Source organism: Suncus etruscus, chromosome 16 (assembly GCF_024139225.1).
Source record: "Suncus etruscus isolate mSunEtr1 chromosome 16, mSunEtr1.pri.cur, whole genome shotgun sequence".
NCBI classification, from domain to species: Eukaryota; Metazoa; Chordata; class Mammalia; order Eulipotyphla; family Soricidae; genus Suncus; species Suncus etruscus.
In genome coordinates this window covers 22,324,583-22,336,988 of record NC_064863.1, presented here as the reverse complement: position 1 = coordinate 22,336,988, position 12,406 = coordinate 22,324,583, and the positions used below count along the sequence as shown (strand labels likewise).

General features: G+C 44.6%; 2 protein-coding genes across 2 annotated transcripts in view; one reads left to right on the top strand and one right to left on the bottom strand.

Annotated features, from left to right (window-relative positions):
• Positions 1–315, bottom strand: part of TBC1D19 (TBC1 domain family member 19) — a 186,461-nt gene extending 186,146 nt beyond the window's left edge. The window contains exon 1 of the mRNA XM_049790236.1: positions 217–315. Within this exon, the coding sequence (XP_049646193.1) occupies positions 217–315 (99 nt within the window). The remainder of the gene's footprint in view (positions 1–216) is intronic.
• A 712-nt stretch (positions 316–1,027) lies between these two features.
• On the top strand, positions 1,028–11,775 carry CCKAR (cholecystokinin A receptor). Its single transcript, XM_049790007.1, has 5 exons — positions 1,028–1,154; positions 1,826–2,077; positions 4,640–4,901; positions 8,196–8,323; positions 10,760–11,775. Exons 1-5 carry the CDS (start codon positions 1,043–1,045, stop codon positions 11,278–11,280), a joined length of 1,275 nt encoding a protein of 424 aa, XP_049645964.1. The 5' UTR covers positions 1,028–1,042; the 3' UTR covers positions 11,281–11,775.
• Positions 11,776–12,406: the final 631 nt, after the last annotated feature.

The following is a 12,406-nucleotide window of genomic DNA, read 5'->3' as shown; positions in this document are numbered from 1 at the left end:
TCCCCTCCAACTCATGTTTCTGCTTTATTTACTTCCTCTAGGCTATTTAACCATCTTTGAAATGATTCGAGTTCTTATTTGTGTGTTTAGGCTTGATTTTCCATGAATGGACAAAGAAATGAATGAGTAGAAAATGTGTGTGTGTGTGTGTGTGTGTGTGTGTGTGTGTGTGTGTGATGGATCCAGGAATCTCTATACAAAAGAGACTCCTCTCACCTTGCAGTTAACAAGGGCAGAAGCTGGGAGCAATAACTCTGCGGTGGGTAACAACTTAACAACCAGCAGGCAGTTAGATGCACACACATGGCCGGGCATAGTTCCAACGCTAAAAAGGCACTAATTGCTTTCATGTAAGGAGGTAGCTACGTAGAGTCCCTCCATGTCCTTTTGTCCTGCTGGTCTGCATTAGCGTTTCTGTTGCTGTGTTGATTGCTCCTGTCTCAACAGCCACTGTGGGCTCTGCAGAGAGAGGAGTGGTTCTAGGTAAGTGTGTGAGTGTGTGTGTGTGCGTGTGTGTGTGTGTGTGTGTGTGTGTGAGAGAGAGAGAGAGGGGGGGGGGACAGAGACAGAGAGACAGAGACAGAGAGAGACTGTGTGTGTGTATGTGTGTGTGTGTGTGTGTGTGTGTGTGTGTGTGTGTGTGTCCATGCTGGGACTTTAGTGTATAAAAGCAGTGACTCCCAGGAAGGGTTAACTCTAGTGGGTCTGTCTGCTCACGGAGGCTCCCCAAGACTGGCCCAGAAGGGGAGGGGTGGCCCTGGAAGGTGGAGCGGGCTGGGCTGGCTCTGCCGCCTTGCCTTGTCTTTCCCCAGCCAGCCAGGAGCGCACATGTTCGCTCAGCTGGACTGAGTGCAGTGAACTCAGGTTGCCTGTAGGAATGACTGCTGAACTGCACACCTGGAATCTATCCCTTCCAGGCACCCCAGGTGGCATTTGGGAGACTCTCTGGGTCAGTCCTTAAAAGACAGAGCCCATGAGCCCAGCCCAACCTTGAGCCATCATTCCCCAGCGCGCCAGCCCTGGTGGGAAGCAGCCGGTAAGGATGGATGTGGTTGACAGCCTTCTTGTGAATGGAAGCGACTTCTCTCCTCCCTGCGAACTGGGGCTTGACAATGAGACGCTTTTCTGCTTGGAGCAGCCCCAGCCCCCCAAGGGTAAGTCTCCTTTTCTTCAGAAATCTAGTAAGTGGAGGGTGTGTTTGTGTGTGAGGTGGGGTGGGAGAATCAACAAAGGAAAAGCTGCTGAAGAAAATAGCAGAGCCCCCCATGAATGGGTCTGGTGTAAGGTCGTGGCTCAGAAGTTTGAAGGGGAGTCCCGGACTCCTATTGTTTTGCATGGCAAAGTTGGGGATTACTGTGTCAGGTTCCAGGGAGGAAGCACTGTTTGTGCAGAAAGGCGGGTATACAAGTGTCAAAGCTTGAACTTAACAAGCCGGACAGAAAAGGTGCTGTCACCATCTAGCCAGCTGCTTTTTCAGGGGAGAAATCCGGCGTGAAAAAGTGATTCAAGCCAAATAATGCTCAGCTACTCAGCAGCGAGGGAAGAAAGAAATCCCTGTTCACTTGAGAAGCTTTGTTCTGGAGAGAAAAAGGGGTTCCCGGAGTGTTCCTTTAACATATTAATCTTTAGAAGCCACAGGATTGCCCTCAGTCTGTTTCTGCGAAATGTCATATATGTGTAGAAATAGTTGGGCTCAATGATATACACTGTGGATTAAAAAAAATTAAAAAAAAAAAAAAGCAATAACTTCTTCCCCAGCAGCTGTCTAACATTCTGCCCTCACCAGCTTCCTTCCACCTTGTTTCATGCCTGTTCCTCTTTGCAGAGTGGCAACCTGCTGTGCAGATCTTCCTGTACTCCTTGATCTTTCTGCTCAGTGTCCTGGGTAACACGCTGGTCATCACGGTTCTGATTCGAAACAAGAGGATGAGGACTGTCACCAACATCTTCTTGCTCTCCCTGGCGGTCAGCGACCTCATGCTCTGCCTCTTCTGCATGCCTTTCAACCTCATCCCCAACCTGCTCAAGGATTTCATCTTCGGGAGCGCCGTGTGCAAGACTACCACCTACTTCATGGGTGAGTTGCCCTGGGGAGCAGGATCTGGAGTGCACCCTCAAATCCAACTCAAGGCCTAACTTTTCCCAGAATCAGCAGAGCAACCCTGATGAGTGCTGAAAAGCCAAGCCAAGCAAGTAAATATCGGATTTTGCAATGGAGCAGGGGTTTCTGCAACGACAAGGTTTACTGGCTTCCTGGTGTGCCCAATCCTGTTAGGTTCCCCGGAAGCCAGGTCCCATTTGGACATTTTGCAGGTCAGGTGTCAGAAGCATCATTTAAAAACCAATTTCTTTATAGCTCTTGATTCCCTTCTCAGGTTTTAGTTCCCAATATATTTCCTTCCTAAGGACTTGGGGCCTTTTAGAGCTCAGAGAGAGAGAGCGAGAGAGAGAGAGAGAGAGAGAGAGAGAGAGAGAGAGAGACAGAGACAGAGACAGAGAGAGAGACAGAGACAGAGACAGAGACAGAGAGAGACAGAAAGAGAGAGACCTCATCCTCTTGACAAGCTGCATTTGTTCCTGGGGCCTGTGGGAGGATTACAAAGTTGACCCTGATTGTCTGAGTTATGCTCCTTTTTACCTTTGTCAATCCAAGGGATGATGGGAATAGATAAGACCACACGGGCTACTGTTCGGGGGTAACTTTTGTGTTATTACTTTCATGATCTTATTTGGTCTTCCAACTGTCTTTAAAGTAAATAATACCCATATTCTTCCCTGAGGAAATGGAAGCACAGAGAGGTTAATTAGAGAACAAGGGGCATGCCACAGAGCTGAGGTTCGAACACAGGTCTACAGCCATCGCAGTAGTAAGAAAGGAAGTAAGTCTTCCTTTCCTCTAGTAGTGGCTCTCAGAAGCTGAGCAAAGATGTGTATCTGATCTCCCTCTGTTTGTCTCACTGATTTATCCCATGCCTGTGATCAGACAGAAGAAGGAGAGGAGGGAAAGGGGAGGGAAGTCATTGGGTGTGATTATTTTTTTCTGAGAATTGTTGCGTTAACCTAAATTTGACAGAATATGCAAGGCAGAGTTGGGCTAAGACAAACTTCAATAACAGGAATGCTTCCAACATAATTTTTCCCAGTTGAGGAAGCAGGACCCAACACTGACAAAATGATGATAAATAACTGTTGTGCATGCCTCAGACAAATATGTAAGCTAGTCTCTCTCGGTCTAAATCCTCTGATATTTAGAATCAACAGGATCACTGTACAATAATGAAATAATACTCAGAACTACCATGTCATAGTACTTTAGGTTGTCAAGATTTATCACTTGTGTGTGTGTGGAGAGAGAGAGAGAGAGAGAGAGAGAGAGAGAGAGAGAGAGAGAGAGAGAGAGAGAGATTTCTTAAGAATCTAACCAGATATAAAAGACCTGAAAACAAGGGCTGGAGATTCAGTGCATAGGACATTTTTTCTGAATGCAGTCCATCACAGTTGAATTCCCGGCATCCCACATGATACTCCCTGAACCCTGCAAGTAGCCATCTCAGGAGTAAGCTCTGAGCACCATCAGGCATGGCCCCCCAAACCAGAAGAAAATAATATTTGAAAATAATCTGTGGTTCTACAGTATTATGAATTATTAAATGCCTAATGAGTGTCTGCTATAAAATGATGAGTTGGGGGCCAGGCAAGTAGTTCAAAGGGCTTTAGCACAGGCTTTACATGAAAGCCCCAGGTTTTGCATCTCTGGCACCCTCTGGTTCCCCAAGCACCACCAGAAGTGACCCCCAAAGACCATGAAGGAATCATCCGGTACCGAGCACTGTTAGATGTGCCCCCCAAGAGCTAAAAAGAATAAGAAATTTTCGAAAATCTTTAGTTGTATTTTACATCAACAAAAATGCTTTTAACTTTCATGTAGCTTTGAACGTGTCTGCAATACCCATACTGTTTTGTTGGATTTCTCCAATTCCAAGGGTTTAGATACTTTCCTTGACTTTGTGTTCTTCTCAAAACTGCTAACAGAGAGTATCCCTGAAGCCCCTAAAATGAAGGAAGAGAAAACCCTTTACCCAATGGGGATGTTAACCATGACAGTGGTTCCATTAGACAAGCTTTACTCTGGGGAATTTTGCTGCACCTCAGTCTAAAGGCCATATCAACTCTTTCGGGAAAAACCTGGAAAAGATGGCAGCTCCTGTCTCTGATGTTATTTTACTCAACGGTAAAATCACATTTTTGGGGGAGAGGTGATCAATGAATTTAGAATGAGAGCTTTGCCAGGGGTTACTCAGATACCTCTTCTGTGAGAGAGGTGCATTTTCATCCCCTTGGTTATTAATTAATGATCCACCTCAGAAGGAGTCTGATTAGAATCAAAGTTCAATAAGCATTTTTAAAAATAGGCATTCAGATGTACATGCAAATGCATTTCTTTAACTGCCTTAAGTCCTTTTGGGAACAAAGCTGGGAATAAATCATTTTTTTAAATACCCATACATAATATTTCTTTTACCCTCTGAGCATTTTTTCTTTGCTCTCAAACCTGCTCAGATGCATAATGCTGAAGTTACTGTGCAAATAACACTTTGGAGTTTAAAGCTGACTAACCCAGTTTTTGTTCCTGTTGCAGGCACCTCTGTGAGCGTCTCCACCTTTAACCTGGTCGCCATATCCCTGGAGAGGTATGGTGCCATCTGCAAACCCCTACAGTCCCGGGTCTGGCAGACAAAGTCTCATGCCTTGAAGGTGATCGCTGCTACCTGGTGTTTCTCTTTCACCATCATGACTCCATATCCCATTTACAGCAACTTGGTGCCTTTCACCAAAAACAACAATCAAACTGCCAATATGTGCCGCTTTCTCCTGCCCAGCGATGGCATGCAACAAATTTGGTAAGATGGCAGCAATTGCCAAAATACAACTTGACAGAATATTTTGCTTCAATTGGTGGGGATGGAGGAGTTTGGGCCATACCCAGTAGTGCTCAAGGCTTATTTCTAGCTCTGAACTCAAGGATCACTCCTAGGGTTGCTCGAGGATCAAATGCAGTGCAGGGCATCAAACCAAGGTTGACACATGCAAGGCAGACACACTAGAAACAGGTAATGTCCACAGTGCTCAAGAATCTGTTTTTGAAAATTAATTTTCTGGGGCCGGAAAGATAGCACAGTGGTAGGGCATTTGCCTTGCATGCAGCCAACCCAGGAGGGACCCAGTTCAATTCCCGACACCCTTATGATCCCTCAACCTGCCAGGGGTGAATTCTGAGTGCAGAGCCAAGGGTAAACTCTGAGCGCCACTAGGTGTGGCCCAACAATCAATCAATCAATCAATAAAGTTTTAAAAAAAAGAAAATTGGGGCTGGAGAGATAGCATGGAGGTAAGGCGCTTGCTTTGCATGCAGAAGGACAGTGGTTAGAATCCCTGCATTTCATATGGTCCCTAGAACCTGCCAGGAGCAATTTCTGGGTGTAAAGCCAGGAGTAACCCCTGGGCGCCACCAGGTATGACCCCCCCAAAAAAATTTTAAAAAAAGAAAATTAATCTTCTAACTTCTTTCTAGAATTTTATAGTAAATATTATAGTTTATTTGTTCTATTAAATTTTGTGCATATGATAATTCAACTCATTCTCAAAAACCCTAGATATATGTTTTATTGTTCATTTCCTATCACTCCCATATTACAACTGAGGAAATAGGGACAGAGAGGAGTTAATAGTTCGAGGTCACTAACATGGAAGCAGGCCAGGATGGCTCAAAGAGCTAAAATACATGCTTTGCCTACAGGGGGAACAGGTTCAATTCCTGGCACTGCTTATAAGCAACTCTGAGCATTAAGCACTGCAGGGAAAAATCTTCTAAGCACCGAGTCTCTGAATATCATAGTGTGTGTTTCCCAAACCAAGACTAAAAACTAAATAAACAAACCAAGTGTGGGAGAAAGAGCTTCTATATGAATCACTGTGTAGTGTGCTTTGGATGATCTGGGGTTTCAACTGTCATTGTAAAGGGTAACAATTTACTATGGAATTGAAATTAGAATTCCTAATCTCATGTGGTTTTCCAGAAAGGTGAAACGACAGTCCCTGTACACAACACTTTACCACATATAAAAGTGTTTCTTCTGTGAACCAATTTGGTTACACTGGACAAGTTCAAGTAGCCTCTCTGAAGTTCAAATTCTTTGAGTAGTCAAGAACTTAATAATGGGGCCGGAGAGATAGCATGAAGGCAAGGCGTTTGCCTTGCATGCAAAAGGTTGGTGGTTCAAATCCCAGCATCCCATATGGTCCCCTGAGCCTTCCAGGAGCAATTTCTGAGCATAGAGCCAGGAGTAACCCCTGAGCACTGCCGGGTGTGGCCGAAAAACCAAAAAAAAAAAAAAAAAAAAAGAATTTAATAATATAGATATCTTTTTTTCTCAATCATTTGGATTCAAATGAGAGTATATGTGTCTATATGTATCTAGATATTCAATGGCTTTTATATATATATATATATATATATATATATATATATATATATATATATATATATATATACTCCTGGCTCTATGCTCAGAAATCGCCCCTGGCAGGCTCAGGGGACCATATGGGATGCCGGGATTTGAACCACCGTCCTTCTGCAAGCAAGGCAAATGCCTTACCTCCATGCTATCTCTCCGGCCCCCTCCAAACATGTTTTAGAAGCAGAGAACAAGATATTCAAAGATGGTTAGAAGCTAAGATAATCTCAGATTTCTTTGTATCTGCCACTTTTTATTCAAACAAGTAAAGCACGTATGCATACGCAGGCACGCGCAAATTGTGTTGCAAATAACAAGAACAATTCCAAGGCTTAGAAAGAAATCTTATCAAGACATGTCCAATTGAGTTGAGAAATAGCCCAGCCACCACGAGCTTCTGACAATTTTATGGCCTAATCACGTAACCTTACACATGCCAGACTATGACAGTGATTTAGAGGCCAGGCTCCTGCAAGAGGAGGCTGCTCTTCCTCAGGAGTCAAATGTGTTTAAAGACAACATAACTCTGTGTTTCCGGCCAGCAGAATGAGCATGCTTTGTGCCAAGGGGTCAGAAACAGCAAGGATGTCAAATTGTGCCAAACGCAGGAGGTTTTCCATCATTCCTACCAAACTCTTGATCAATTTGTTGTGAAGTCAACAGTGGTATATCATGACACTTAAGAGCATGAGTTCTAGCATCTATTATTTGTGTTCAAACTCCATTGTCACTAGCTGTATGACTTTGGATGTTATTTTTTGTTTGTTTTGTTTTGAGGTCACACCCGGTGGTGCTCAGGGCTTATTCCTGGCTCTGCACTCAGAAATCTCTTTTGGCAGGCTTGGGGAACCATATGGGATGCCAGGGATCAAAACCGGGTCAGCCCCATTCAGCCACATGCAAGACAAACGCCCTCCCAGGGTGCTATCACTCAGCCCCTCAGTCTCAGTTTTCTCATCTCTAAAATAGATACTTTCTTGTGGGAATTAAATGAACATAACTATATAAGTATGTTCAGTATAAATAAAACTAAGTATACATATTCTAAATGTCATATATAATTACACGTATTTTATTTTCTATAACATATAATATAATATAATATAAAATGCTAATGCTATGCATATCACATTTAAGAATTCATCACAAAGGTAAAATATTACTATGGGTAGCTTTTTTTTTTTTTTTTTTTTTTTTTGGTTTTTGGGTCACACCCGGCAGTGCTCAGGGTTTTTTCCTGGCTTCGTGCTCAGAAATTGCTCCTGGCAGGCACGGGGGACCATATGGGACGCCGGGATTCGAACCAATGACCTTCTGCATGAAAGGTAAACGCCTTACCTCCATGCTATCTCTCCGGCCCAATGGGTAGCTTTATTTAGAGATAACATACTCTATTTTTCTAAAGCTCTCATTCATTTCATATGAAGACAAGTTGTTTCTGGGCACAGAATTATACCACAATTTTCCAAATTAACTAATCTTTCATAAGAGACTTTATCTGAAAACAAGCAAGAAAGTAACAGCTCCTAATGAGTGACATGGAGTTTTCAGGACATTAAATACTAGTCCATAATGTGTTTACTCAGACTGGTCAGATGAAGATGAACATAATTTACTCTTTTCCACCTGCATGTGAAAGACTGGAATTACTGGTTATTGGATTTATTTTTATTTTATTAGGCACACGTTCCTGTTACTCATTCTCTTTCTTATTCCTGGAATTGTGATGATGGTGGCATATGGATTAATCTCTCTGGAACTTTACCAAGGCATAAAATTTGATGCTAGACAGAAGAAGTCTGCCAGAGGTAACTATTTTTTAGTTTATGCTTATGCAAAAGATCCCAAAAAACTTATTTTTTGTCATTTGAATGGACACATCAGAGAGACAAAATAAATTTGGACAGTTTGCAAAGTTTTCTTAGGGGCCTCTGTGATATAAATATGATCCATGAACCCAGTGCTTCTATTTTCTCATTGATAAAATGGAGAAATCATTGGTATTAAGAGGATGAATAAAATGAAATCAATTGCATGGAACCCATTTATAAACCAAGAGTTTATGTGTTCTGAAGTCACTCTAATGCTGTCTTCAAATGGACACTCTACTCCAAGGGCCATTAAGCCTCATTTCTCCATTGACCCCTATCCACTAACCACTAAACTCTGTCCCCATATCAGATTCACTACCCTCATCCTCACTCAGCTCCTTCTACTGGATAGAAATTACTCACTACAGGGCCCGGAGAGATAGCACAGCGGTGTTTGCCTTGCAAGCAGCCGATCCAGGACCAAAGGTGGTTGGTTCGAATCCCGGTGTCCCATATGTTCCCCCGTGCCTGCCAGGAGCTATTTCTGAGCAGACAGCCAGGAGAAACCCCTGAGCACCGCCGGGTGTGGCCCAAAAACCAAAAACAAAACAAAAAAAAAAAAAAAAAGAAATTACTCACTACAGCTTCTTCATTGGAAAAAAAAAACAATTTACCAAGCTGGAGAGATAGTACAGCAAGTAGGGCACATGCCTTGCATGCTAGTAAATTTAAGCTTTATCTACAGTGCTCATAAAGTCTCCAGAGCACCTCTAGGAAAACAAAACAAAACCCTGAGCTCAGAGCCAAGAGTAAATCCTGACCACTGCCTGGTGTAGCCCAAAACCAAGCCAAAAATTGCTTCGTATTCAGATCCCTGGTAATCAAAGATATGTGGAATCATATCAATTCTGTAGGACCCTTTCCAAAGGCTCTGGACAAAAAAGGGGGAGCTATGAAAATCTAGTCTCCAGTGATATATTGATCCTTATAACCTATCTGCATAAACATCACCAGAAATGTGCTAGAACCACTATTATTCTTCACATATTGCCTATTAGACATACTGCACTGTTTTTTGCAGCTTTTCCCTGGCAGGGAGAGAGAAGTTGAGATCAATACTCATCCCTCAGATAGAACTATATCACAGCAGGGAAGGTGTTTGCATTGCACATAGCCAACCTGGGTTCAATCTTTGGCATTACTGAGCATGGGCATGAGTAATTCCTGAATAAAGAGCCAGGATAACCCCTGAGCATCACTGGGTGTGGCTGCAATAAATAAATAAAAATATCTCACCCTTTTCAGGACAGCCTCTGTCCATTGGGATTGGATCCCAGGAATGAGGAGGGCAGAGGTACCTGTAACAGGACTCCCTATTGTCTAAAGCCATTGGGACTGGCACCTTTAGCCTCCATCAGAGGACTGGTTGCAGAGAATGAGACAAACAAACCACACAAGGACACACACACACACACACACATACACACACACACACACACACACACACACACACACACACACGGACTGTCCATGCTCTGGGGTCTCCTGTGCAGCCATTGGTATGTTTAATACGACATTGCTCCACCACATGACATCTCCCAACATGTGACAGAATTGACTCAGCACATCTAATGAGTACTTGAGGCTGGGCCGTTTCTCACAATTAATCATGGGCGCCCTTAGTATAGAATAAGTCTAAAGTCCTTACAATTTTCTTTTCTAGTTTTGCTTGTGTTACTCTCTGTCTCCTAAAGACTGAGTTTTCTCATCTCTAAAATGGGTAATTGGATGCTAGACTGATTGTACAGTGAGTTTTGCCTGGCTCATGGCTAAAACCCAGATTCGATCCCCGGCAGCCCATGTTGCCTTGCCCACCTTGCCCACCTCCACACCCAGTGATTCCTGAGAACAGAACCAAAGCCAAAAAATAAAATAAACAACTATCATGACAATGTTAATGAGCGAGAGAAGTAGAATGCCTGTCTCGAATACAGGAAGGGAGTGGGGAGGGGGGAGATGGGGGGGGCATTGGTGATGGGAAGGTTGCACTGGTGAAAGGGGTGTATTTTTTTTTTATAACTGAAACCCAACTACAAACATGGTTGTAATCATGGTGCTTAAATAAAGATATCATTCAAAAGAAATAAAATAAAATAGGTAGTTTATCGTGGTAGCTAAATAGATGAAACTATTTAAGTACTTTAAGTATGAATAAATCTAAGAAGAGTTGAACAGCACCTCTCATGACCTTTTTGAAATTTTACTTTATAGAAATAAAGTTTGTCCTAACCTTTCCTGGGCGCATTTTTGCTTGCCAGGATCAGATCCCAGGGGGTTGGTGTAGTTGGTCTATTCCCCCATTTGGGGGGTTATTTTGGGGGGGCACTCTCCCATAGCTCCCCATCAGTAAGCCCTGTCGTTTTGCACCCCCAGAAAGGAAGCCCAGCCCGGGGTGCCCCCGCAGGTACGAGGAGAGCGACGGCTGCTACCTGCAGAGGCCCAGGCCAGCGCGCAAGGTGGAACTGCGGCCTCTGCCTGGCAGCCCTGGGGCCCGGAGCCCCCGCATCCGCAGCAGCAGCTCTGCGGCCAACCTGATGGCCAAGAAGAGGGTGATCCGAATGCTCATTGTCATAGTGCTCCTCTTCTTCCTCTGCTGGATGCCCATCTTCAGTGCCAACGCCTGGCGCGCCTACGACACGGCCTCTGCTGAGCGCCGCCTCTCGGGTACCCCCATCTCCTTCATCCTGCTGCTCTCCTACACTTCCTCTTGCGTCAACCCCATCATCTACTGCTTCATGAACAAGCGCTTCCGACTGGGCTTCCTGGCCACCTTCCCATGCTGCCCCAAGCCTGGGCCCCCAGGGGCACGCGGGGAGGCAGGGGAGGAGGAGGATGGCAGGACCACTGGGGCCTCCTTGTCTAGGTATTCCTACAGCCACATGAGCGCCCCCTGAACTGGCAGGGGGGCCTGGGGCAGGGGCCTGGAGCAAGACAGGGAGGGGTGACACAGGGAGGCACCAGAGAGGAGGGAAATACCCACAGGAGAAAGGCTGTGGGGTTCCAGGAGAACCCCATTAGGATAGGCCATGGCTTAACCCCCCCCAAAAAGCCTCAAGGCAGCATCATTATTACAGCCTTTTGCACCAGAAGTATCTAGTGGCAGGGCACCAACAGGAGGCCAGAGGGGCTCTGGGCTGCCAGAGTAACTGCCCAAGCACGTTTGCCAGTGGGAAATGTGGCCCTGATCAATGGTAGAAGTTTCTACAACAACCAAGGTGGGTGGGATTGGTTTCCCCTCCATGCTCTGCTGCTTGAATGAGAAGTGTGGGAGGCTGCTCTCCCCCTAGAGAGTCCATTTTCTCTCTAGATCTCTCACTCTCACTTACTCTCTCACTCTTTCATTCTATCCCTCACTCACTTTCGTTCTCTCACTCACTCTCACTTTCCCTCACTCTCACTTGTTCTCTCACTCAGTCTCTTTCACACACTCATCTCTCTCTCTTTCACACACTCATCTCTCTCTCTCTCTCTCTCTCTCTCTCTCTCTCTCTCTCTCTCTCTCTCTCTCTCTCTCTCTCTCTCTCTCTCTCTCATGTTCTTGTCTACTCTGTGGCCTCAGAGCCACAGGGACAATCAAAGCAAACCCTCTTCTGGCCATTGAACAGCCTGATTTTTCTTGGGGAGATTGGCCAAGCACATTCCAGATGTGGTTTGTGTCCTCTTTGGAACCATGCAAGGAATGCTGTGTCAGAGACAAAATTTGGAGCTTTAGCATTCTAAACTAAGAAGAACACACAAGGCAGAAAAGAGCTGGATGGAAATGCCAAAGGTTGTGTTCTCTCGGAAGCGTTGCCAGATTTCACAAATGAAAATATAGGCTGGCCAGTACTGATTTCTCTGTGGAATTAATGCCAGATGGTACACAGTAATCTGTAGAAAATCGCTGCTTTCCTATGTATTATTTAACTAACTCCATCATAATGTGATGCTATTCAACTCCATGGCTTTGCCTCAACATAATTCTCTTCCTCACTGGCCATTTCCTCTCCTGCAAAGACTTCTGGGTAAAAGGAATGGTGA